Source organism: Danio rerio, chromosome 3 (genome assembly GCF_049306965.1).
Source record: "Danio rerio strain Tuebingen ecotype United States chromosome 3, GRCz12tu, whole genome shotgun sequence".
NCBI classification, from domain to species: domain Eukaryota; kingdom Metazoa; phylum Chordata; class Actinopteri; order Cypriniformes; family Danionidae; genus Danio; species Danio rerio.
This window is the reverse complement of record NC_133178.1, coordinates 32,904,195-32,930,373: the sequence shown is the minus strand read 5'-3', so window position 1 is coordinate 32,930,373 and position 26,179 is coordinate 32,904,195. Positions and strand designations below refer to the sequence as shown.

Here is a 26,179-nt window from a genome sequence, read left to right as displayed (position 1 = left end):
TGTTCACAAAAATGAATTCTCAGGGAGTTACGTGTATACTGTTGTTTCCTTCAGTTGGATTGTGTTATGTCAAGTTTCTCTTCTTTTAAATGTGTGCCGGTAGTCCATCAATATGCCACTTTGTGGTTTAATGACATATTTTCTCTTTTGATGGTAAACCTCTGTGTCCTTTTATTAGCTACAGCTACAAAGCCACACACAAGTAGGACATCATATAATCACAATTAAAAGATATAAACCACTTATGTGCTTAAGGTTTAGATTTAAAACAAGTTTGTTCCAACTAGCATATTTCACAAAATCCTTCAAATAGATGTTATTTTAATATTATACTATTTGTGTATTTTATTTTTAAGCTATGGCAGCTCATACTGTAGCTCAAGAATGCAAATTGTGTTTATGTTTGTCACAATAATGCATGACTTACATTAATCTTTCAGTTGTGTGATTTAGATATACCTGGACCCTATCTAACATTGTCAAATATTAAATGTTTTGCTATTTACATCTCACATTTTGACAGTTAAATCTGAGGTGAATTTGTGCTAGCCTGCTATAAAGGTTAATGCTATTCTTGTCTGTGTTTGATTTGATCATTTTGATGTGATGTGTGCTGTTAGACTGCTGGTCAGATTTGATGAGGAAGTCAGTTATCTTGGTGTTCTTAAACTGTGAAACAGCAGTTCAGTTTTGACACCTACTGGACAAAGTAAAAGAATACATGCATAAGCTTGTGTACTGTACTGATGATGAAATTTGCATTATGTGCATTACACATACCCTAGCATATGTATAAAGCTGAAGAACATCTTGCATTTCATGGTTGTGTTAAATTGACTGAATAAATTATCGGAGTAGTGCGAGTAAATAATTGGTCATACTTTATTTTGATGGTCCATTTGTTGAATTTAAGTTACATTGCAAGTAATTCTCATTAGATTATAAGTAGACTGTTATATTGGGGTTAGGGTAAGTTGACATGTACTTGTAAAGTTTCTTATAGTGAGTTAAATGTCTGTTGAAAAAGTATTTGAACAGATATTAAGCAGACAGTCTAGTGATACTGAAATGGACATCAAAATGAAGTGTTACCAAATAATTCACTGATGGAGACAGTTACAAATATGTTTTCATCTACTAGGATAAAAATATAACTTTCAGAACAAATAATTAAACTCTCACCAATCATACACAGACAAGAGAACTGCTAAAAATAAAGTCCCAGTGCTGTTTGCATTTCTGTGAAGAATCTGACTGGAACTTGTATAAATATATAGACATCTCCCACAACCAAATGTCTGCATGCAAATCTTCCACCTGTTATTTGTACAAAAGTGTAATATGTGTGAATCATCAGAGGAAGTAAATTACACTCAGTTCAGCCCTAATCATGATCTTTTCACCAGCTATTCTCCTGCTGGTGGCAACAACATCCTGTGAGCTTTACTAATCGATCCATACTTGATACATTCATTTAGGATTTTAATATCCAGAAAATAGCAATCTTTTTTTATTGTTTTCAGGTGGTGTTTACTGTGTTGAGCTCACTCAACCTTCATCTATGGTTGTGAAACCTCAAGAATCATTTTCCATCTCCTGCAGGATTTCAGTATCAAGCTACTGCATTCACTGGATCCGTCAATCTGCTGGAAGACCGCTGGAATGGCTTGGATATCTCTGTAGTAGTGGTGGCACTATCATTAAAGATTCAGTGAAAAACAAGATCAGTTTCACCCAGGACACATCCAAAAACACAGTGTTTCTGCAAGGACGTAATTTTCAGACGGAAGACACAGCTGTGTATTACTGTGCCAGAGAGACACAGTGACTAAACAAACCACAGCTCTGTACAAAAACCTGAATGTGTTAATCAGAAATACATAATACCATCCTTCATCATTCATCTATCTGTTTAACTTTATCCATTATGGCATTGAATACTCTACAATTATTCACAATTATATACAGTTATTAGTCTTTTTAGAATGTATTTATTTATTTTGTAAACATCGTTTTTAAATCCCTAATTTAAATTTAATGGGAGGCTGGAGGAGGAGTTAATGCAAATATGTTTTCTATGTTTCTTATAAGTTGTTTGTCCTGTTGAAGCGTCTTTGTTCATCATTTATGTGGTCCTCGTGGAGGAGAATCATCAGAAATGACAACAATAATCAACTCACTCCTGCTGTTACTGTTAATAGATGGTTTGTTCATTAATACATAATAAGAATACATTAATCTATAGACAATTCTAACAAACACATTACAGCCTGTGTGTATGCACATACATCATGTTACATTTCTCTCTCTCTACAGGTGTTCACTGTCAGACCTTCACTTATGAAGGTAAATCCGTTGCGAAACTCGAGAGCTTGCAAATGTAAATGTGAGCACTTGTGATAATAATATTTGTATGTGTAGGTTGAAATGTACACTTACAGCTCTGATGTGAACAGCTGAAATCCTCGATTTGCACACACACACAACAATCCACACACTTGTGTTTTACATTGGAAGTTGCAGATTAATAGTTGTGTATTTGTAAAATGTCATTCATAAATACAAAGTGACAGACACACGTGTGCAAGGCAAATTTGATTGCATCTTTGCTCTACAACCACAGGTCGGCACTCACAACCTCTCAGATTCGTCAGTACAACTACAAATCTCCCGCGCTCTGACTTTTGCAACACATCTCCCGCGATCTCTGTAGCAGAACTCATCTGTGCACTCGCAGATGCAGAGGGGCGAGCAGCGAGGGGCGGGGGAGGGGCGGGGCTGGTGTAAAGCTGTTTGATTGGCTGATGCCTGACCAATGAACAATGCCAGCAGCCAACAGGACTGAGGTGCAAAATAATAATTTCCCACGATTATTTCATTAGTTAGGGTTTATTTAAACTCTTTTCTGAAGAGATTCTTGTTAAAAATCATAAATTCTACTGTAATGTACATACCAGTAAAAGAGCAGCAAAGCCAGTTTATTGGCTACAGCCAGCCAATGAGATGGGGCGTTTCTGTTTGTCAGCACACAGGGCAGCTCACGTTGTTGGAGGCCTCGAGCAATCAGAGGGTAAGTTATGATTTTTAATAATTATCTATATGTTCAATACTGTTAGCTAAGCTAAGGACTGTGCTGGGTGCTTCTCTTGTTTGTTTTTTTATATAAGAAACAGTTATGAGTTATCTAGGAGCTGCTTTTAATCATGTTATATGGTTCTAAAGATACGATTCAACCCACATGAAATAAGAAGTTGTAATAGCATTTATAGTAAACAATATTACGTTTTTGAACCATACTAACTATAATAAACTGTATTATACTGTATATTTTGCAGTATCTACAACTTTGTTAATGAATGCAACAGCACACTGTAGTATTAACTAGCATGAACTTTAATGAATTGAAGTATATTTACACACACGCACACATTAATAGCAATTAAAAATAACACTAGGCGTTTCAGTTTCTTACAGATCATACCGGTTTTTGTTATTATAACCTGCATCATATCTATCTATCCATCTATCTATTTACATGTTTGTGTACAGTGTGTCCTTTATATCACTTTTTTAATTATGAAAGTTACTACCTTTATTTCTCAGTTTCCTGTAAGGATGGAGTGACAGGAGAGATCAGCATGTTTCAAGTCGATGAGGAACTCAGAGAAGCTGCATAGCTTGAAAAGGATGTTATTTATGCTAAAGATGTCATGATGATCCAGCTCATCTACAAACACTTCAAAATGATTCAGATCATTCAAGAGGAAGCCGACCATTTATTTTCTCTTTTTACCTGCCAAGATGACTACAGATTTGAACAAAACACACACTCACCCACACACACAACATTTATTTTGATAATTGTTTAATGTAGTATTTTTACACTTTACTGTAAGGCAGGGGTGTCAAACTCAGTTCCTGAAGGGCCGTAACCCTGCACGGTTTTAGTTGCAACCCTGCTTCAAAACACTTAAGTGAAAGTTTCAAACAAACCTGAAGGACTCAATTAGTTTGATCAGGTGTGTTTAATTAGGGTTAGAACTAAACTTTGCAAAGCTGCAGCCCTCCAGGAACTGAGTTTGACACCTGTTCTGTAAGGGAATGTAATTTGTCAAATAAAATTTACAGTCCAAATAAGTGTAGCGCAAATGTCTAGTTACTTGTATTGAAATATTTCAGGGTTTTTGCTAGTTCATAATGAGATGGAGGTGGTAAATCCAACTTCATCATTACCCATCAAATGTTATCTCCTCTTTAATCCTTTGCTCAAGCCTTTACTAATGGTCAGAAAGCAAGCCATTGTGTAAAGCTGGTTGATGCTCGCTGTAATAGAGAGAGATGATGACTGTTCAGCTTATGTTGCTTAACCCTGCAGATGAGATGCTCAAAGTGGACCCTCAGCCGAGCGATGGACACTGTCTTCCTCACCTAGTTGCTCTTCCTTTGAACACACGTATCATGTTGAAGGATGCAAGTTGTGGACCTAAATCAGATGTAATGCATGTAGATGTATAAATTAGAAAGAAATGAAACTGCTTTAAAATGTATTAGGTTTTACATATAAAGTATACTTCAATTTATTAAAGTTCATGCTAGTTAATACTACAGTGTGCTGTTGCATTCATTAACAAAGTTGTAGATACTGCAAAATATACAGTATAATACAGTTTATTATAGTTAGTATGGTTCAAAAACGTAATATTGTTTACTATAAATGCTATTACAACTTCTTATTTCATGTGGGTTGAATCGTATCTTTAGAACCATATAACATGATTGAAAGCAGCTCCTAGATAACTCATAACTGTTTTCTTATATAAGAAACAAACAAGAGAAGCACCCAGCACAGTCCTTAGCTTAGCTAACAGTATTGAACATATAGATAATTATTAAAAATCATAACTTACCCTCTGATTGCTCGAGGCCTCCAACAACGTGAGCTGCCCTGTGTGCTGACAAACAGAAACGCCCCATCTCATTGGCTGGCTGTAGCCAATAAACTGGCTTTGCTGCTCTTTTACTGGTATGTACATTACAGTAGAATTTATGATTTTTAACAAGAATCTCTTCAGAAAAGAGTTTAAATAAACCCTAACTAATGAAATAATCGTGGGAAATTATTATTTTGCACCTCAGTCCTGTTGGCTGCTGGCATTGTTCATTGGTCAGGCATCAGCCAATCAAACAGCTTTACACCAGCCCCGCCCCTCCCCCGCCCCGCGCTGCTCGCGCCTCTGCATCTGCGAGTGCACAGATGAGTTCTGCTACAGAGATCATGGGAGATGTGTTGCAAAAGTCAGAGCGCGGGAGATTTGTAGTTATACTGACGAATCTGAGAGGTTGTGAGTGCCGACCTGTGGTTGTAGAGCGAAGATGCAATCAAATTTGCCTTGCACACGTGTGTCTGTCACTTTGTATTTATGAATGACATTTTACAAATACACAACTATTAATCTGCAACTTCCAATGTAAAACACAAGTGTGTGGATTGTTGTGTGTGTGTGCAAATCGAGGATTTCAGCTGTTCACATCAGAGCTGTAAGTGTACATTTCAACCTACACATACAAATATTATTATCACAAGTGCTCACATTTAGATTTTCAAGCTCTCGAGTATTGCTACTAATTTACTTTCATATTCACTCAGTCTCAAGCTGAGTTGAAAAAAACAGGTGAATCTTTTCGTCTGGTATGTACCGCCTCTGGATTTACATTCAGCAGCTACTATGCAGCTGTGGTGAGACAAGCTCCCGGTAAAGCACTGGAGTGGATTGCATACATCGGCACATACAGTTCTCCTATTTACTATTCTCAGTCAGTCCAGGGAAGGTTCACAGTGTCCAGAGATGATTCCAGCAGTCAGCTGTACCTGCAGATGAACAACCTCAAGACTGAAGACACTGCTGTCTATTACTGTGCCAGAGCGGCACTGTGAATGAGTTCAAACTCAAAGCAATACAAAAACCACTCATTTTCCTGTTGACTTCACTTATGCTGCAGGTGCTGTTATTTTCCAAGAGGAGGCGCTCTTGTTAAGCAGTTTTAGCAGACTGGTCCAAGCATCACTCATTGATTATTTGTTGGATGAAGAAACAAACTGTCCAATATTGAAATTCTGCAGAAACACAAATCATTCAAGTCTAATTTTATAGAGATGTTTTGCAGTATATAAGTAAATTTACAGCAAAATAACACCTTTGATCAACATGCATCACAGGATACATCGTTTAGGGAAAAATAAGATAATAAGTAAAGAAAGAAAAACTTATTGTGACTTGGGATTTGTAAACTTTTCATGTGCTCACTGTAAAACTAATAAGAGATTTTTTCAATTTCATTTATTAATACAATATATATATATATATATATATATATATATATATATATATATATATATATATATATATATATATATATATATATATGTGTGTGTGTGTGTGTGTGTGTGTGTGTGTGTGTGTTTAAGTGTGTGTGTGCGCGTGCGTGCGTGCGTGCGTGTGTGTGTGTGTGTGTGTGTGTGTGTGTGTGTGTTTAGGGCCAATTTAAATTACAGCAGTATTGTACTTCATTCTAATCTGTTAAATAGGCACTAATGCTAAATTTCTTATGTAAACCTATGTAAATTAGATCATACAGACACAACAAAGAGCTTTTCCAGACCTGCAGTGAAGAGACTCACAAGTTCCACCTAAGAGATTGCAGACAGACAGAATCATGTACTTTATACTATTGGGGATCATTTTATCTACTGCGTCCAGTGAGTATTATCATGACAATAATGTTTTATTAATGTTTCTACTTAAGATGCTACTCTTTTAAAACACAATTAATCCCAATACATTTTCAAGTTTGGTGAGAATGATGTGCACAATATACAGTATTTCAGATCATTTCAGTTTTTAAATGGATGTGCGCAGGTGTATATTCCATTGAGCTGAATCAGCCTGCTTTCAAGTTGGTAAAACCTGCGGAATCATTTTCTCTTGGCTGTAAGATCACTGGATATTCAGCATCAGGTGGCGGCTGTACCAACTGGATACGACACTCAGCTGGAAAAGCCTTGGAATGGATTGGCTGGTTCTGTAGATCTGGAGATACAGGAACCAGCAGCACAATGAAGAATAAGATCAGCTTCACAGCCGAAACATCCAGCAACACAGTTTTTTACAAGGTCAAAACTTCCAGTCTGAGGACACAGCCGTGTATTATTGTGCACGCAAGACACAGTGCTAAAAATTGCCTGGGGACATGCACAATAATGTTTTTTCCACAGAACAACGTTATGGGACTACACAAACGTAAAACCTTTCCTCAAAGTTTGTAATAATATTATATTAACATTTTGCACAGTTTAATACATAAAACGGTAAATTGACTGAACAGCATTCTTAGAAATGTTCTTCTGACAAATTAATTAAAATTGTTTTGCAATATAAATCGTTAAATAATTGAATATAATTTCATTACTTTCCACACTATTTCGATCACTAGAAATCATTTTAAAATGATTCCAAACATGTTCCGATACACAAGCCATTTCAATTTGTCCAAGATAGAGCTATTAGTGTAAATTATTTAACTTATTCATAAATGAACCATATGGCAATTGTTTTATTTATTAGTTATTTTTAGTTAATGTTTGTTTGTTTTTGTCATTAAGAGGAAGTATGACATGACAGCATGTAATGAATTGAATGACAATAAAAACAACACAAGGTTAAACTTTATGCTTAATACTTAATACTTAATACTCGACTTGCTTGTTTTTGATTAAACCTGATGAACAGTCTAAGATGTGCACTTCTCAGATTAACATTCAGTGTTTTTTTATTTAGTTGTTTATTTATTCACATACACTTTTATATGTACTAATATAAACAATTGCTTTCCCAGAGATGGGTTGCAGCTGGAACGGCATCCGCTGTGGAAAAACATGCTGGATAAGTTGGCGGTTCATTCTACTGTGGCGACCCCAGGTTAATAAAGGGACTAAGCCAAAAAAAAAATGAATGAATGAACGTAAACAATTGCAAAATGCTGAAAAACTGTACAAGTAAAAATACCTCTTTACTAACATATTGCTGTATTTTGTGATTCATTTGAGTTTTATGTTTATTTATGTGGTGGATTTGTATTAAGGGACCTTGATCTCTGATAGTCAACTTTCTCCATATAGAACTCTACCGTAATATATGGCGACATATGCAAATCATGTTTGAAATTTACATAAAAATATATGTAAAATATATAGCTGGAGTCAGAATTATTAGCTCTCCTGAATTATTAGCCCCTCTTTATTTTTTTTTTACCCAATTTCTGTTTGACGCAGAGAAGATTCACAACACATGTCTAAGCATAATAGTTTTAATAACTTATTTCTAATAACTGATTTATTTTATCTTTGTCGTGATGACAGTAAATATTTTTCCAAGATACTTCTATACAGCCTAAAGTGACATTTAAAGGCGTTACTAGATTAATTAGGTTAACTAGGCAGGTTAGGGTAATTAGGCAAGTTATTGTATTATGATTGTTCAATAGACTATTGAAAAATATATAGCTTAAGGGGGCTAATAATTTTGCTGCTTTCCTGCTTTTGTTCTAGTCAAAATAAAAGAAATAAGACTTTCCAGATAAAAAAAAATACTATCAGACATACTATGAAAATGTCCTTGCTCTGTAAACATCATTTGGGAAATATTTACAAAAGAAAAATTTAAAGGAGGGCTAATAATTTTGACTTCAACTGTATATATATGCAACATGTACTTCAAAAGATTGCAAAAATACCAGTGTAAAATTGACAATTTTCAATGTAATAAATCAAGTATACACAATCAGACGCTGTGTCACTGTTAATAATTGCCATAAGAATTATTATTGCATGCATTTTTACATCAATGCAAATCTCTGCACATTTTTCAATAAATCATTAATTCATTTTCTTTTCAGCTTAGTCCCTTTTTTAATCAGGGGTCACCACAGTGGAATGAACCGCCAACTTATCCAGCATATGTTTTACTCAGCGGACTAGGAAACACCCATAAACTCTCACATTCACACACATACACCATGGCCAATTTGTCCAATTTAATGCACCTATGCCACCCTCAATAAAATTAATAGATAATTTTTATTTTAAACTAATAGATTTAATTTGGATCATTTTACATATTTGTGTTCCTTGTCTTCCTTTGTTATCCCCATAGACTAGAACGTGATTCTTTTTTTAATCAATATGATTATAATTTTTTACTTTGAATTACACAAGACAACCACCAAAATGTCATCCTGTAACAATAGCTGATATGCCAAAAAAGGCTGTGGTCAAAATAAGCTTGTTTCATTCACATGCATGGACATATTTTGAATTGAATTATGATGGAACATTATTTAATCCAGACTTATTTCCCAAAAAATAATATAGATATATTCAAGTAGATGCTTTATTTGCATTCCATGTGTACTTTATGTAAAATCACTTTAATTTGATTTCAGCAAGAGAAATGTAATGTAATGTGTATTTATAAAGTGCATTAATTGTGTATAGCCATACAACCAAAGCGCTTCACAATCATGAGAGGGGTTTTCTGCACACCACCACCAGTGTGCAGCATTCACTTGGATGATGTGACAGCAGCCACAGGACAATGGCGCCAGTGCACTCACCACACACTAGCTATTGGGGGAGTGAAGAGACAGTGGCAGAGCCAATTTGGTGAATGAGGATGATTGGAAAAATATGATGGGTAAGGGCCAATTGAGAGAATTTGGCCAGGACACCTACTCTTTGCGAGAAGTGCCATAGGCTTTTTATTGACCACAGAGAGTTTAACATCTCATCCGAAAGATGGCACCCACTGACAGTGTCCCCTTCACTTTTACTGGGGCTTTAGGACTCTTCCTGCTGGCCTCCCTAATACCACTTCAGACAGCAACCTTGTTTTCCCATGTGGTCTCGCATCCAGGGACTGACCAGGCTCAGTCCTGCTTCAGAGTAACCGGTCTTGAGCTGCAGAGTCATATGACTGTGACATACACATAAATGGCTGTTTATACGCATAAATCTATTTGGTAAATAAATATTATCATTCATTACTCTGCTTATGTGCTTAAATAAGCAAAGTAAATCAATAATTTCTGATCCTTAAATGCTTACAAGCTAATGTACATTGGTGTTTTTGTTTGTCTAAAAATTGAATGCAATCAAAAATGCTGTACAGTTGAAAATAAAGTTTATCCATCACGTTTATAAATTGCTAATCTGTTGTCTGCATCATTATTAACAACCACCATATAGCTATCATCAGATAGATTTTTACATCAATGCAAATCTCCGCCCTTCTCTCACTTTAGCACACAGACATGATAAAGGCTCTCTGTGTGTTACAAAGCAGAGTACAGTGAAAACACAAGCAGAATCATGGACTGCATTTCAGTTCTGCTGCTTTTGGCAACAGCACACCGTGAGTATCTTCAGCTTAACACAAAAAGAAAATGTTTGAGTCAAATGGGGATCTCAAGTCTGTATGTTATAATTGTCTATAGGCTATTTCTGTATTGAACTGGATCAGCAATCTGTCATGGAAGTAAAACCAAAAGAAACATTCACCATCGCCTGTAAAATCACTGGATATTCAGCCTCAGGTGGTGGCTATACAAACTGGATCAGACATGCAGCTGGGAAACCCATGGAATGGATCGGCTATTTTCATACTTCCAGTAACAACGGTGTCAAAGATTCACTGAATAATAAAATCAGTTTCTCTTCTGAATCCTCCAGCAATGCAGTCATTTTAACAGGAAAAAACTTCAACACTGAGGACACAGCTGTGTATTACTGTGCTCGCGATACACAGCACCACAAACTGCCACACATCCTGTACAAAAACCCTGCATTGAACAACTTTTTTTATGAAACAGTTTATTTTCTATCATTATATTAGACTTTTGGACACCAGATAAGCCTGTTAATGCACAGTATCAGCCTTTGTAAATCTTGAAGTGTCTTAATTATCAAATCACCATGCCAAATCTAGCAAAAATAAATAAATGAAAAATAGTCCATAAGAGGGCACCATTACTCATTAAATGAACAGTTGGTGCCTGTTTGTTTGAACACACCTACTCTGTTAGTCCACGACATGCATGGGTAAATACTAATACTAATGCAAACTTAACTGCCATGTTTCCTATATAAACTGCTACAAAATGAGGGTTGGATCTGAGCAGGAGAAATAATGTTCTTCTTAAAGCTCTTTCTGCAGTTGGCAGCCGCACACAGTGAGTGTTTTATTTGAGAAAGCATATGTCAGTTTTTTTTAAAACAGAGGGATTTAAACTACAGAAACCAATAATATTTTATCAATAATTTTGCCTCTATTAAACATTGTATTTTTTGTGTTTAGGTGTTTATTCTCAGATTGTGCTCACACAGTCTGAACAGTCAGTAAGTGTGTCTCCGAGCGGATCTGTTAAGCTGACCTGTGCATGCAGTGGATTCACTCTCAGTAGCTACAGGATGCACTGGATCCGTCAGGCACCAGGAAAAGGACTGGAATGGATTTTGCACTTTTATACAGATTCTGACAATGGTGCAGCTCAGTCAGTGCAGGGCAGATTCACAGCATCTAAAGACAGCTCTAATTTTTATCTGCACATGAATCAACTGAAGTCTGAGGACACTGCAGTGTATTACTGTGCAAGAGAGACACTGTGCTTGTTTTCCCTTATCTACTCTTACATAAACCATCAGGGGAGAACTGAGGAATGGAGATCATTGGTCAGACTGTATTTTAATATTGGGACTTTAAATGTATTAATTCCCAAAGTCATTTATTTACAGTTTTATTTTATTTCCAAGTGAATACATTATTCTTATACCATCGCTCTTCTTTGGTCTCTTCAAGTTATGAAGCTGAATTAAAGAATGCCAACATCTCAAAAGTTGTCTTGGAATTTAAAATGTTGGATTTAAAAATGTTGATTCTGATTAGACAATTTTAAAGCAGATTTAAAGCAGAAGACAACAAAAGCTATTAAACCTACAAACAAAAACAAGTTTTAAGTTTTGCAACAAAACTCTGTTATTGATTTCATGAAGAGAAAATAAGAGAGCTAATGTTAAACAGTCACGTAGTAATGAAAAATACGAAACTTTAGTCATTGTTTAAATTCTACTTGAATTGACTTAGATCATTTCAGGATAATAAATATATTATTACAAATCATTCATTCATTTTCTTTTCAGCATAGTTTCTTTATTTATTTGTTGTCGCCACAGCGGAATGAACAGCCAACTTATCCAGCATATGTTTTACACAGCAGATACCCTTCCAGCTGCAACCCATCTCTGGGAAACGAACGCGGGGAGAACATGCAAACTCTATTACAATCAATCAATAATAAAAAAGAAAAAACACTGTGGCAAAGCTTTCCATGTGATTTTCTTTCAAAGAACACAAAAGCAAAGGGGGAAGTTTAATTGCATTAACACATTCAATGTTATTTTATTTTATTTTTTATTTTATTGTCCTTTTGGAGTATGACAAACTTGCAGAACCTGATTTTACCAAGTACAACATGTTCTTGTTCTGGAAAAACTGTCCAATCGTCCAATCAGATGTGAGGGACTAGTTTAAAATTCATGATTAGTTTTATAATCAGAATTAGGTGCTCACTGTTAATCACCTTTCATTTCCTTCAGATTTTAAAAATAATTTATGGTTATGTTTAGTGGTAGGGATTAGGTTGTGTGAAACTGCAAAATCTTTTGTTAAATGTTCCACTTTAAACCCATTTTTATTTAGTTGGAAATAAAATATTATTTAGGGGTGGCGTGGTGGCGTGGTGGCGCAGTGGTTAGCGTTGTTGCACCAAGGCTGGGTCAGTTGCCATTTCTGTGTGGAGTTTGCATGTTCTCCCCATGTTCACAGGGAATTGGGTAATTTAAATTCTCCATTGTGTAAGTTGTAAATAACAGTGTATGGGTGTTTTCCAGTGATGGGATGCAGCTGGAAGGGCATCGCTGCATAAAATATATGCTAGATAAGTTGGTGTTTCATTCCGCTGTGGCAATTGTGCCAGATTTACTGGGACTAAGCTGAAAAGAAAATGAATGAGTTACACTTTAATTAAAATTAGTAATCTGGACTATTACAGACAACGAACAAACAAACAAAGCAAACAGAGGAAAAAACTAAATACCCCCAATTATGCAACACGTTAAAACACAAAAAAATTGCTGTTAATTTGTAGATGTATGTAAGTGTGAGAATACAACAAGCAAGCATAAACGATTGTTAAGTAAATATATTAAACAAAAGAAATATATGGCAAATCCCCATCAAGCTGTACATACGTGCATACTGCCATTTAAATACAAGAAAACCCAAAATGAATATTTAATTGCGCTCATGCAAATGAAGGTTCTACTTAAAACCTCAAGTTTAACTCTGCATCACTGTATAACTCAAGAATTCATCACACAAATATGGAGGACATAATCCTAGGATTTACAATACTGTTACTGTCTTCTCAAAGTATGATTCCAGACTTCACTGATCAACATATAATGGTCTATTTTAATCTGAAACCAATTTATCAAGTTTTACTTTGCAGGTTGTTGGTGTCAGACACTAACTGAGTCTGAGGCAGTGACCATCAAACCTGGAGAATCCCATAAACTGACATGCACTGCTTCTAGTTTTGATATCTCTGGCTCCTGGATGGCTTGGATCAGACAGAAATCTGGAAAAGAGCTGGAATGGCTGGCAATAATCAGATATGATAGCCAGGATATGTATTACTTTCAGTCTGTCCAAGGACGGTTCACCATCTCCAGAGACAACAGTAAGCAGCAGGTATATCTGCAGATGAATAGCCTGAAGGATGAAGACACTGCTGTGTATTATTGTGCAAGAGAGCCACAGTGACTGAAATGACTACAGCGCTGTGCACAAAAAACAGACAGTAGATGGATTACAAAGGTCTCTAGAGTCTTTACAAAATAACATTGCAGAGAAAAACACAGCTGTAGTTGTAAAGTCTTCCAACAAAGAAAAAACAGCCCTGTACCCACTTTCACCAGAACATGTCACTGTTCATCTGTCTGAAGAAGCATAGATAAGTTATATGTGCAAAAAATGCATATTTACATTGTGGAAGCATATGACTGCTGTATCAAGAGGTCGTACTAATGTCTATAATATAAAGCTCAATAAACTCCACCACTGCATCACTGACCCCACTGGTCTAAATTAAAGTTTATGCAAATTAACCCATGTTCATGTCATATTTAAACAACTGCACTGTTGAGTGGAGAAATCATTTCTCATCATGTCCACTTTGTGTCTCTTGCTGCTGCTGACTGCCGTGTCTTGTATGTCAAACATTCTCTCATCAGATTGCACTATATTGCCATTTTAAATAGACAATTCTAACTGTTTGTCAATGTTGTGTTTATCCACAGGTATTGACTGTCAGGTTGTGCTCACACAGTCTGAGCGGTCAGTAAATGTGGCTCCAGGTGGTTTCCACAAACTGAGCTGTGCCTGCAGTGGATTTACTCTTAGGAGCACTAACATGTACTGGATTCGTCAGGCACCTGGAAAAGGACTTGAATGGATTATTTATTATTATTCAGATTCTGATAAAAGCACAGCTCAGTCAGTGCAGGGCAGATTCACGGCATCTAAAGACAGCTCCAATTTATATCTGCACATGAATCAACTGAAGACTGAAGACACTGCTGTGTATTACTGCGCAACACAGACACTGTGACAACAAAAATACAGGCAGCTGTTCAAAAACACATTGTGAACAATAGGGTGAACATGATTAAGTTACACAAGATGCAAAAGGAGAAGAGCCGCTGAAGTTAATTTAGGGCTGTCTGGAGAGTTTTGAATGTATAATACTTAGTTAAAAATCTACATTTCAATCGTACACTACTTGCTTTCTCAAGTCAGTAGTATTTATAAGTGGTAAATTTTTCACGTTTTTTTTTTTTTTTTTCAGGATGAAGGAATCAGTCTACATATTGAATTCTCTAATTTTAATAATGAACTGAACTCTTATTTCTACTAAACTTTTTACCATGTAAGTCCATTAACTCTCAACTTTTCCAGTAACTTTTCCAGTAAACTCAGTGTCTTCAAGCAGCTCAAGCAATACAGAATGCAAACAGCAAAGCTAGTACACTGAAAAAAATATTAATAAGTAATCTGCATTAAAATACAGAAATTCAAAGTGCAAATGATTCAGGTGAAAGGGCCATTGTCTTCCAAACTCATGAAGTAGTGTTAAACTGAACTTTCTGTTAGTGAAGGTTTGTCCCCTGCATTAAACAGCTGCATTTTAATCTACAAATGTTTTATGTCTTTAAGTTTGATAGTTTGCAGTGGCAAGAGAGATAATGTGGACTCAACAAATGATGTATTTCTACTAAAGTATGAAGACTTAAAGGGAATAATTCACCCAAAAGTTAAATTTACATCATAATTTACTCACTCTTTACTTGTCACAGATCTGTTGTACTTACTTTCTTCTGTTAAACACAAAAGATATTGGATTTTTATTTCCTATACTATACTGTAAATCATGATGGCTACTTGTTTCCAGCATTCTTCCAAATATCTTCTCATAAAGGTTTGAAACAACTTGAGAGCGAGCAATTTTCCATTGTTGGATGAACTACCTTCAGGTTTTAATAAATATTTGAGTTTTGTACATGAAGTACTTCAAGCACACTGAACAAATATTGAACATACCAAATAGGCTTTGGAAGCAGCTACAAACATTCTTATTAATGTTCCAGAATATGTCACTTTGCCTTTAAAGGGCAGCATATGCAAATATACGTATTTTCTCCTCTTTATAAGCCCCCACGCGGAGACATAAAATTAGTTTATGACTTTCCTGTATCAAGTTCCTGTTTTTATAACATGACAATGGATATTGTGTCCACACTGGCTTTTATCATGTTTGCTCTCACAGAACGTAAGAAGGAAACTGTTGACAGTCATGTTTCTTCAAGTGTGTTATTGTTGTAAAAGTTCATGTTCAATTGCTTGTTTTTCAGTCTGTTGGTGTCAAACACTGATCGAGTCTGAAGCAGCGGTCATTAACCCGGGAGGATCTCACACACTTACCTGTACAGTCTCTGGATTCAGTAGTGATCCGTATTTGGCTTGGATCAGACAGACTGTAGGAGGAGGTCTGGAGTGGCTGGCATACATCACACCTGGTGGTACTACATACTACTCTCAGTCAGTTCAGGGGTGCTTCACCATCAAAATCTGAAAACAGCAATATAGACAGCTCTTTATGTTATCAAGATATTGTATCACATAAAACATTAAGAAATAACAATTTTTAAGATTTACAAATGTTAAGCAGGAAGATTTTATTTTGTAAATTAAAAAAAATATATAAAATAGTTATTTCTTACACCAATTAAATATTTCCAGCAAAACAATATGTACTTGTACACGTGTATGTGTACTTAACCTTGCCACAATTAGTAATACTTTGATATTATAAATACATTTTAAGAAGGTCAAGCCAAGAAGGTCGCTGGTTCAAGCCTTTGCTGGGTCAGTTTGCATGTTCTCCCCATGTTAACGTAGGTTTCCTACGGGTTCTCCGGTTTCCCCCACAATCCAAAGACATGTGCTATAGGTGAACTGAATAAACTAAATTGGCCAAAGTGTTTGTGTGTGAAAGTGAGTGTGTATGGGTGTTTCTCAGAGTTGGGTTGCAGCTGGAAGGACATCCACTGCGTAAAACATGCTGGATAAGTTGGTGGTTCATTCCGCTCTGTTGACGCCTGATGAATAAATGGACTAAGCTGAAAAGAAAATGAATCTTGTATCTGCACATGACAAAGCTGGAGACTGAAGACACTGGAGTGTATTACTGTGCTAGAAGAAACACAATAACAAAAGCAGAATTTTAAACCGTTCATGCCACATATGATCAAAAACAGTTCAGAAAGGGGTCTCATTCATTGATGTCAGTTGTAGGGATAGTTTACAGATTGACCCAAAAATGATCAGTCTGGTAGATGAAGAAGAGCCGGAGTCAGAGATTTAAATGAATAAATCAAGTTTACTGAAGATAGTTTGCAGTTACATCAGCAGAAGCCAGCTTCAACACAACGCAATGAGTTCCTAGGCCGTTTTGGTAACAATCACCAATCAATAACAATTATACTCTCACATACTGTAACATCATTAACTGCGTCATACATATAGGTGTCTAACCTGATTAGTTAAAACACAGATAGACTAGGAAGATTTCCATGTGGGGTTTGTGCGTACAATTCTGAACAATATCTAAACATAAACCTCAGACATCCCTTAGACGGATTAGAGCTGACTCCAGACCTGTGAAACGGATCAACAATCCAATAAAACACACACACTTAAAGTACAATCTGTTTCTTATTCAAGGCTAAGTGTATTCTCAACCGTCTTTATCAAAACTGGTTAAAAACCGGTATTATCTACATTCAGGCAGTTATAATCCTTACTACACAAAGTCTATTTTGAATAAAAAGTAGAATCACTTTAAAATAAATAACCGTAAAAACAGTAAAATAACTTTTAGACATTTTAGATAGTATTAACTCACAGAAATAGCAATAGAAACAGTTGCTTCCAGTGCTTAGGCCTCAGTTTCACTCAAGGTCTCCATGACCTCTAACCTAGTTTGCTGGCTCCTGAAAATAGTTATAAAGAGACAGGCAAATGCACTGAACATTCTTATTTTGAAGCAATGTGTTAACTTAATCATTAATTAAAATCAATTCAAAGTTAAATACTCATTCAAATAATCAAATAATTATATTTAATAAAAATAATGAGAAACAAGATTATGATTGAAAGGATAAATGTTGATTCATACTGAGATGGATTGAAAGGTATAAATCCTAATCCTTCACAGTAAAATGTAAAAATACCCACAATCCCTAAAATATCTAAAGCACTTGATTATTTACAAAGAACCATCTTCACAAAACACAGCACAGCAAAAAAATAATAAATAAATAAATAATAAAAAAAAGCTTTGAAGCGTATTTTGAAATTAATTGCAGTGCGCAGTATATTTCATATTTTGCAAAATATACAAAAAAGGCAAAATACTCAAATATATTTTGAAAAGCATATTGAAATCTGAAACTACTTGAAAAGAAAAAGCATGTTATAAATAAAGTAGTTTCAGGTCCCCCAGACTGGAATTAACTGCAAAATAAACTCAGGACATTTCTTTCTGTTCTTTAATGCAATGTGTTTGTTTGTTTGTGTAATGTGTTTGTGTCATGATAAATTAATTTAAAATAAGTGTCATTGTCATTAAAACAGAATGAACATGCATTAATATTAATTCTTGTTAAACATTTGGCTCTGTTTTGTTTACATTGATTTAAATACAATTTTAAATATTTGTACACATCTTTTTTACCCTTGAATAAAAGTATAATCTTTCATTAGAGCAACCTAAAAATTATTGTAATTTGTTACAGCTAAATTTATAAAATTACTCTCAATTTAGAGTTTTGACTTGGTTGAAAATGGAAAATGTACCTTAACATTAATCAAAGTATTTATTCTGCCCAAGAAAAAAATACATTGACTCAAAAGTAAATTATTGTTTTTATAGACAATAAGTTAATTTAATTCATTTGGTTCAAATTAAAAACCCAAAAGAACAACTAACTATAATAAATACTGTATATAATGTTAGGCTATGCTATTGCTATCTTATTTTCAGTAATGAATTAAACTCTCTGCTGGTGCATTCAGTAGGGCTATAAATGTCACACAAGATGATACAGTGCAACTCACATTAGAAATTCATAAAAAAACTGAAAGCATATAAAAACTGAAAGTGTATTAAGATCAAACACAAAGTAAATACCTTTAGAGGGCAGCATATGCAAACAGACTTCTGCTTGTTCCTTTAAAAGGACCCGGTCTGCTTATCTCCATTCATTAAAGCTGTTTTTTTGGCAACTGCATCACATTCCTTATTTTGTAACATGAACATGAATATTTGGCATTTCCTCTGTGTGGTGATTGTCTTTCAAGGTAATTTTATTACTTTCTTTCTTGACAGCATTTTAACATGTGAGAAGTTCATCACTAAAGTCTTTTTGTCTTTTATTGCACAGGTATCAGTGGGGATGAAATTCGATTAGATCAGTCACCTTCTGTGACAAAGAGACCTGGAGAAACAGTGAAGATCTCCTGTAAAATATCTGGGTTCACAATGACAGACTACTTCATGCACTGGATACGGCAGAAGCCTGGAAAAGCTCTGGAGTGGATTGGGAGAGTTGACTCTGGCAGCAGTTCTAGCTCTAATTATCTTATCTATGCAGATTCTGTGAAAAACCACTTCACAATGAGTGAAGACGTGTCTCAAAGTACACAGTTTCTTGAAGCCAAGAGTCTGAGAGAAGAGGACACTGCTGTTTATTATTGTGCTCGAGAACCAGGACACAGTGACTCAATCTGATGAAGCAGCTCTACAAGAACTCAGAAATACAGTGACAAGAGACCAGTTTATTATGCGGACATGAATAATAGTTGCTCTTATTTTCATAATTCTAAAATTTTGGTATTCATTGTTTTTATAGATGCATCATTACTATATAAGTATTCACTATTTTTTAATATTCATGACATTTATACAGCCAGCATAATTTTACTTTTTATATCCAATAACATGTGATGTGAGCGTTTGTGATGAAGAAAGGAATTAGATATTGAAGTTCAAATACATTTTTTTCTTTGATCTTGATTTTCTTCTCCAACACATTCATCAGACACAGGATGTCAACAGATCTACTGACAGATATCACACTGAAAACAATCTGAAACAACAACAATAACACAAGCATTCAACACAAACCATCAGCAAAATGCATTTAACAGAGTCTGGATTCTACCAAATCAATTTTTTTTTTCAAATTGCACAACTAAAGCGACACATTCTTAACTGGAAAATAAAATGTTATTTCTGGTTTATTCTGTATTCTTTTAAATGAAATCTAATATAAAGAACATTGGGTGCTTTACAATGTCTGCACTTTTCTGTTCAATCACTGACTTTGAATGAATAAGGGTACAAAATCTACATTTTGTTGTGAACAAGCTAAAGTCACTCACTCACTCACTCACGCACTCACTCACTCACTCACTCACTCACTCACTCACTCACTCACTCACTCACTCACTCTCCTTCGGCTTTGTGCCTGATTTCTCAGGGGTCACCACAGTGGAATGAACTACCAATTACTCTAGCAATTGTTTTATGTGATGTCTTTCCTGACACAACCCAGCACTGGGAAATACCCATAACAAGTAAGTCACTTAAACAAAAAAGGTGTTGGTTATAATGTGCATCATCTGACTATGTGTTCCTTATTTTGTCCTTGAGGTCTGTGACTGTGCAGCACTTTAATAAAGATATGAAGAAATGGTGGAATACTTAAATAATTAAGCTGAAACAATCATAATAATTTAACAGAAATTGAAATTTAAAAAAGAAGGCTATCAAATTTAAACTAAAATCTAATGAATTTGTAAATCTTAGTAGTAGTGCAGGTATAGAACTTGACTTTCAGTCACATGACTTTGTGCCATTAGTCGCTTCTTACACCTGCAGGTCTCTCTGTATGCAAATGACCTTAGTAGAGAAGAGGATCAGTGTCACTTAAATTCTCTCAGGACGGTGTTATAAACTAGATCATCAGTCAGTGTTTATGTTTAGCAGTTATCTTTTTCTTTTGAGGTTATGATGGACGTGTTACAATTTGGAGTTCTGCTGATGATTGTTTCAAGTGAGAATGATTTCACTTATGTTATTTTAATAATTTCATTCTGCAGAAGTGAACTATTGTTTTCATGTTTTTCAGCTGTTCGTGGTCAGTCTTTGACCTCCTCAGACTCTGTGGTGAAAAGACCAGGAGAATCAGTCACTCTGTCCTGCACTGTGTCTGGAATCTCAATGAGTAGCTACTGGATGCACTGGATCCGCCAGAAACCAGGGAAAGGACTGGAGTGGATTGGATATATAGACACTGGCACAACAGCATATTACGCTCAGTCTTTACAAGGCCAGTTCACTATCACCAAAGACACCAGTAAAAACATGCTGTATTTAGAGGTGAAAAGCCTGAAGAGTGAAGACACAGCTGTTTATTACTGTGCACGGACTCACAGTTGCACAAAACACTGCAGGACTGAACAAAAACAATGCATGCAGAAAATCACTGATAATGTCAAACTTCCCATTTATTTAACATATCAACTGATTATTTGTGTTGTTCAGAGCATTTCAATATTTTCTTATAAACAGTTTCTGGATGGTTGATCAATGAGCAATCTGCACATTCATACAGATCTTAAGAACTTGATTAATGCTGAAAATAATTTTGGTTATTTTTGAACTCTCAAACTCTAATATCTTTATATAATATACTATACAGGCATTTGATACTTTAATTACTGGACTGACTTTATATTGTTTAGTTTTGCAATTGGCATGACACATTGTGATACATAAAACATAAAAAAAAAAATATGTCATGAAAAAACAACTCTTTAATTTTCATTATTTCAGTTTTATTTGCTTCAGAATAGATTTACACATATTTCATGACACACAGTTTCAAAAACATGATGAGCAAATGGAGATCTTAAAAACTAACTCAACTCTTCCTTATCAGCATTGCTGTATAACTCTGTAAAATTTACATCAGTTAAGAAACTATCCACAATTCATGTCTAAAATATTACATCAAAGTGGTGATCTGCAAAGCTAGCCTGTGTCTCATTCATCAATGGTGGTAATAAAACATAAAAACACTTACTCATTCACGTCTGTGATCAATGTTCATTGCTGGCACCTAAATCAGATTTTTTTCATGATTCTGGAAAAAAAAGAATGATTAATTCGAAGCACCCACTTAATAAATTACCAACTACAAGTCTGAGCTAATAAATGAACAGCACCAAAAAAAAAAAAAAAAAAAAAAGAGCATAGAAACATAAATGTGCCTTTAGAAGGCAGCCTATGCAAACAAGCTTCGTGTCCCCTTTAAAAGCCCCCACACTATTCATCAAGAGACACAAAATTTATTTATGACTTTACTGTGTGAAGTTCCTGTTATTTTTAACACGACAATGGATATGGATATGAAGACACTGGAGTGTATTATTGTGCTTGAACAAACACACTAACACAAGAGGCTGAAGAGCAGAACATAAACCTAATCAAACCATTCATACCACATATGATGTGAAAAAGGTCAGATGGAAGTCTGAAAAACTAGACAGACCCATTCCCTGATGTCAGTATTAGAATGTAAAATATCCAATATCCGTAAAACATAACACATTTGATTATTTGCAAAGAATCTTTATAAAACTGTAACAGAATGAATGCTGGACAACAGGGTTGAGAATCTGTGTGCAGTTTATTAAACAGAATGGTCAGGCAGGCAACGGTCAAAACAGGGGCAAACAGAAGCATATTGATTGGGGCACAGCATAATGATAGTTGTAGTTCTCCAGTGATCTGCATAGCTAGATTGCTGGTGATCATGCCCAAAAACACATCACGACAAAAAAAAAAAAAAAAAAAATATATATATATATATATATATATAGATGTTTTGAAACATATTTTGAAATATATTGCAGTGTGCAGTATATTTCATATTTTGGAATAAACTGCAAAATATACAAAAAAACTAAATTTCATTCATTTATTAATTTTCTTTTTGGCTTAGTCCCTTTATTAATCTGGGGTCGCCACAGCGGAATGAACCGCTAACTTATCCAGCCATGTTTTATGCAGCAGATGCCCTTCCAGCCGCAACCCATTACTGGGAAACACAGACACACTCATTCACACACACTCACTACGGACAATTTGGCTTACCCAATTCACCTGTACCGTATGTCTTTGGACTGTGGGGGAAACCGGAGCACCCGGAGGAAACCCACGCAAACGCGAGGAGAACATGCAAACTCCAAACAGAAACGCCAACTGACCCAGTTGAGGCTCGACCCAACAACCTTCTTGCTGTGAGAAAACAGCACTACCTACTGCACCACCGTGTCACACAAAATTACAAAACTATATTTTAAAATACATATTGAAATCTAAAACTACTAAAAAAATGGCTCGACATATTTAAAGTAGTTTCAGTTCCCCCAGATTGGAATTAACTGCAATCCTTAAAGCATCTCTGGACATTTCATTATGTTCTTTAATGAACTGTGTTTGTGTATTGTGTTTGTGTCATCATAAATCACTTTGAAATAAGTGTCATTGTCATTGCAACAGAATGAACATGGATTAATATTAATACTTGCTAAACGTTTGGAACTGTTTTGTTTAAATTGAATTAAATACATTTTAAATATAATAAATATTGAATATCCATATATTGATATTAAACACATTCTACTGGAAGGTTGCAAACGTATATGCTGAATTTAAATATATTTTCGATTTATTGAACCTTACAGATACAACATTTAACACAAATTTAAAATATATTTTGCCCAGGGAAAAACATATATATTTTTTATTATATAGGCAGTAACCCAAACATCTTTGGATAATCTGTACACCTTTTAAGGCAAAACTCTTAAGATTTGATCTGAAAAAGTTTATCTCTCATTTCTCAGCGTCAATATTAAAGAACGTATAAATCAAACAATTTATTTCTATCACTATTTTTATACATAATACTTAACAAGTGAAACGAGGCTCCATTGTTTTCATATGAGATAGGATGTTTTATGCTATCAAGGGTCAGGCTTGGATTTGATCAGGACTTCTCTCTCATGTCTCAATCTGGTGTATACTTCAGCTGTTACTCCTTACAATCAAGCGCTGGAGCGCATGCATTTCTAACCTGAAGCCATTTATTCACCTCTCTACTTATACTTGCCGTCTTGATACTCATTGCCAGATTATTGTGTTCATTAAACTTTACGGACACTCTCTTGCTCAACAGATATTCAAGATACATTTGCATTTATTATTTTCAGTCTAGTCTAGTCCAGTTGCTTAATTTACTATTTAACAAGGAGCCGAGACAGATTTTCTGTTGCCTTCATCCAGTCTGCGTTCCCCCATGGGTGGTCGGCGAAAGGCAGCTGCCTTTGTTCTTCATTCTAATCATTTTAATTAGTTAAAGCTAAATTTTCTCAAAGTATAATTTAACTTTTTTAACAACAAATATTTATTCTAAATCAAAAATATGTGGTCAAGAAAATAAATTGCATTCACACAAAGTGAAAATATAGAGACACAAATTTTTTTTTTTTTTTAACTTTATTACAAAGTAGAAAGCTATCTTTTTTTTACCCTTAAATCATATTCAAGAGTTCACACTTAACTGATGATTGATAATAAAGCTTGTTTGTCATGCTGTCCCGGGAAAGACCCCTTAGCTTAGGAGATCCTCGAGGGAACAGGTGAGAACAATCATAAGCATGTGATCCTCTCGAAATTAGTTTAGAAAGAAACTTTACATATAATCTTGCTTTAGAACAACCTAAAAATGATTGTCCTTTGTTACAGCTAAATGTATGCATTACTCTCAAATGATAGTTTTGACTTGGTTGAAAATGGAAAATGTAACTTAACATCAATCAATTAATTCTGCCCAAGGAAAAAAATACGTTGAGTCAAAAATTAAAGTTGGCAGTTCATTCCGCTGTGGTGATCTATGATGAATAAAAGGACTAAGCTGGAGCAAAATGAATGAATGACATTAGGTTATGCTATTGATAGTTGTTTTATTTTTAATAATGAAGTCAATTATCTGCTGGTGCTTTCAGTACGGTGATACATGTCAAACAAAATGGTACAACTCACATTAAAAATACCTAAAAGCATAAACAGTATTTTTTATGTGGTCACATGACATTAAAACTGCTGGCTTAAAATAAAAAAAAATATTACTTTGAAAAGCTTCAGGGTTCTTTTTTTTTAAGTTAAATTTAATAAAACAAACCCAGCATTTTTACAGTGTATTAAGATCAAAAACAAAATAAATACCTTTAGAGGGCAGCATATGCAAACAGACTTCTGCTTGTTCCTTTAAAAAGGACCCGGTCTGTTCATCTCCATTCATTAAAGCTGTTTTTTTTTTTTTTTGGCTACTGCATCATATTCTTTATTTTGTAACATGAACATGAATATTTGGCATTTCCTCTGTGTGGTGATTGTCTTTCAAGGTAATTTTATCACTTTCTTTCTTAACAGCATTTTAACATGTGAGAAGTTCATCACTGAAGTCTTTTTTGTCTTTTATTGCACAGGTATCAGTGGTGATGAAATTCGATTAGATCAGTCACCTTCTGTGACAAAGAGACCTGGAGAAACGGTGATGATCTCCTGTAAAATATCTGGGTTTACAATGACACGCTACTACATGCACTGGATACGGCAGAAGCCTGGAAAAGCTCTGGAGTGGATTGGGAGAGTTAACTCTGGCTCTGGTAGTGCTGATTATGCAGATTCCATGAAAAACCAATTCACTCTGAGTGAGGATGTGTCTCAAAATATGCAATATCTTGAAGCCAAGAGTCTGAGAGAAGAGGACACGGCTGTTTATTACTGTGCTCGGGAGTCACTGTGTCTCCATTTGAGGAAGCAGCTTTACAAGAACTCTGAAATACAGTGACAAAAGTTTTATTATTAGAACATGAATAATACACTTCCTCTTATTGTAGTTATAAAGTACCAGCTGTCAGCTGTGAGTTTTAGGAATATCATCAGTACTGTATAAGTCTTTCTTTTTTGGTCATAGTCATGACTCTTTAAAGACTGCCAGTATAATTTGTTATCCATTACCTTAATGCATGTGAGCATTTGTGAGGAAGAAAATAATTTTATATTGAACTACTGTATTTCAAATTTATATAATTTTCCAACATGTCCAACAGACACCTGATTCCAGCAGCAATACTAACTGATATCACACTAAACACTCTGAAACAATAATTATACAAGCACTCAAATCTTAAATCATCAGCAAAATGCTCTTTAACCCACCATCTCTCACTCCTAGATCTATCTTTGAACGATTTATATGAATCTGTATTCCTATACATTTTTAACTGGCAGGGGGGCCAGAGGGAGTTCT

At 35.0% G+C, this 26,179-nt stretch overlaps 2 protein-coding genes, 1 long non-coding RNA gene and 1 gene segment (V, D, J or C); all 4 read left to right on the top strand.

Annotated features, from left to right (window-relative positions):
* ighd (immunoglobulin heavy constant delta) overlaps positions 1–26,179 on the top strand; it is a 184,658-nt gene that overhangs the window by 39,206 nt on the left and 119,273 nt on the right. For 2 of the 31 annotated variants that reach the window (XM_073944690.1, XM_073944666.1), the window contains exons 1-2: positions 1,348–1,436; positions 1,524–1,824. The exons of 19 other annotated variants lie outside the window; for them this stretch is intronic. Coding sequence is in view for 6 of the 12 variants with exons in the window: in XM_073944666.1 (XP_073800767.1) it covers positions 1,391–1,436; positions 1,524–1,824 (347 nt within the window). In the remaining 6 variants the exon portion in view is untranslated. Of the gene's footprint in view, positions 1–1,347; positions 1,437–1,523; positions 1,825–11,188; positions 11,284–11,408; positions 11,716–13,467; positions 13,542–13,620; positions 13,931–20,705; positions 20,849–20,923; positions 21,230–25,113; positions 25,269–25,352; positions 25,669–26,179 lie in introns of those variants that run through there. 10 more of the 31 variants (XM_073944675.1, XM_073944660.1, XM_073944670.1 and 7 more) reach the window with 8 other exon arrangements.
* LOC141381232 (uncharacterized) lies at positions 3,019–4,137 on the top strand. The gene is made up of 2 exons (XR_012401096.1): positions 3,019–3,070; positions 3,604–4,137. It is a non-coding gene; the product is annotated as an uncharacterized lncRNA (long non-coding RNA).
* Positions 10,386–26,179, top strand: part of LOC137489848 (immunoglobulin gamma-1 heavy chain) — a 92,960-nt gene continuing 77,166 nt past the window's right edge. The window contains exons 1-2 of the mRNA XM_073944706.1: positions 10,386–10,466; positions 10,549–10,858. Of these exons, the coding sequence (XP_073800807.1) occupies positions 10,424–10,466; positions 10,549–10,858 (353 nt within the window). The 5' untranslated portion in view covers positions 10,386–10,423. The remainder of the gene's footprint in view (positions 10,467–10,548; positions 10,859–26,179) is intronic.
* LOC141381342 (Ig heavy chain V region 914-like) lies at positions 15,951–16,957 on the top strand. The segment is given in 3 exon segments: positions 15,951–15,999; positions 16,082–16,297; positions 16,869–16,957. Coding segments are annotated over 3 exon segments (354 nt in total).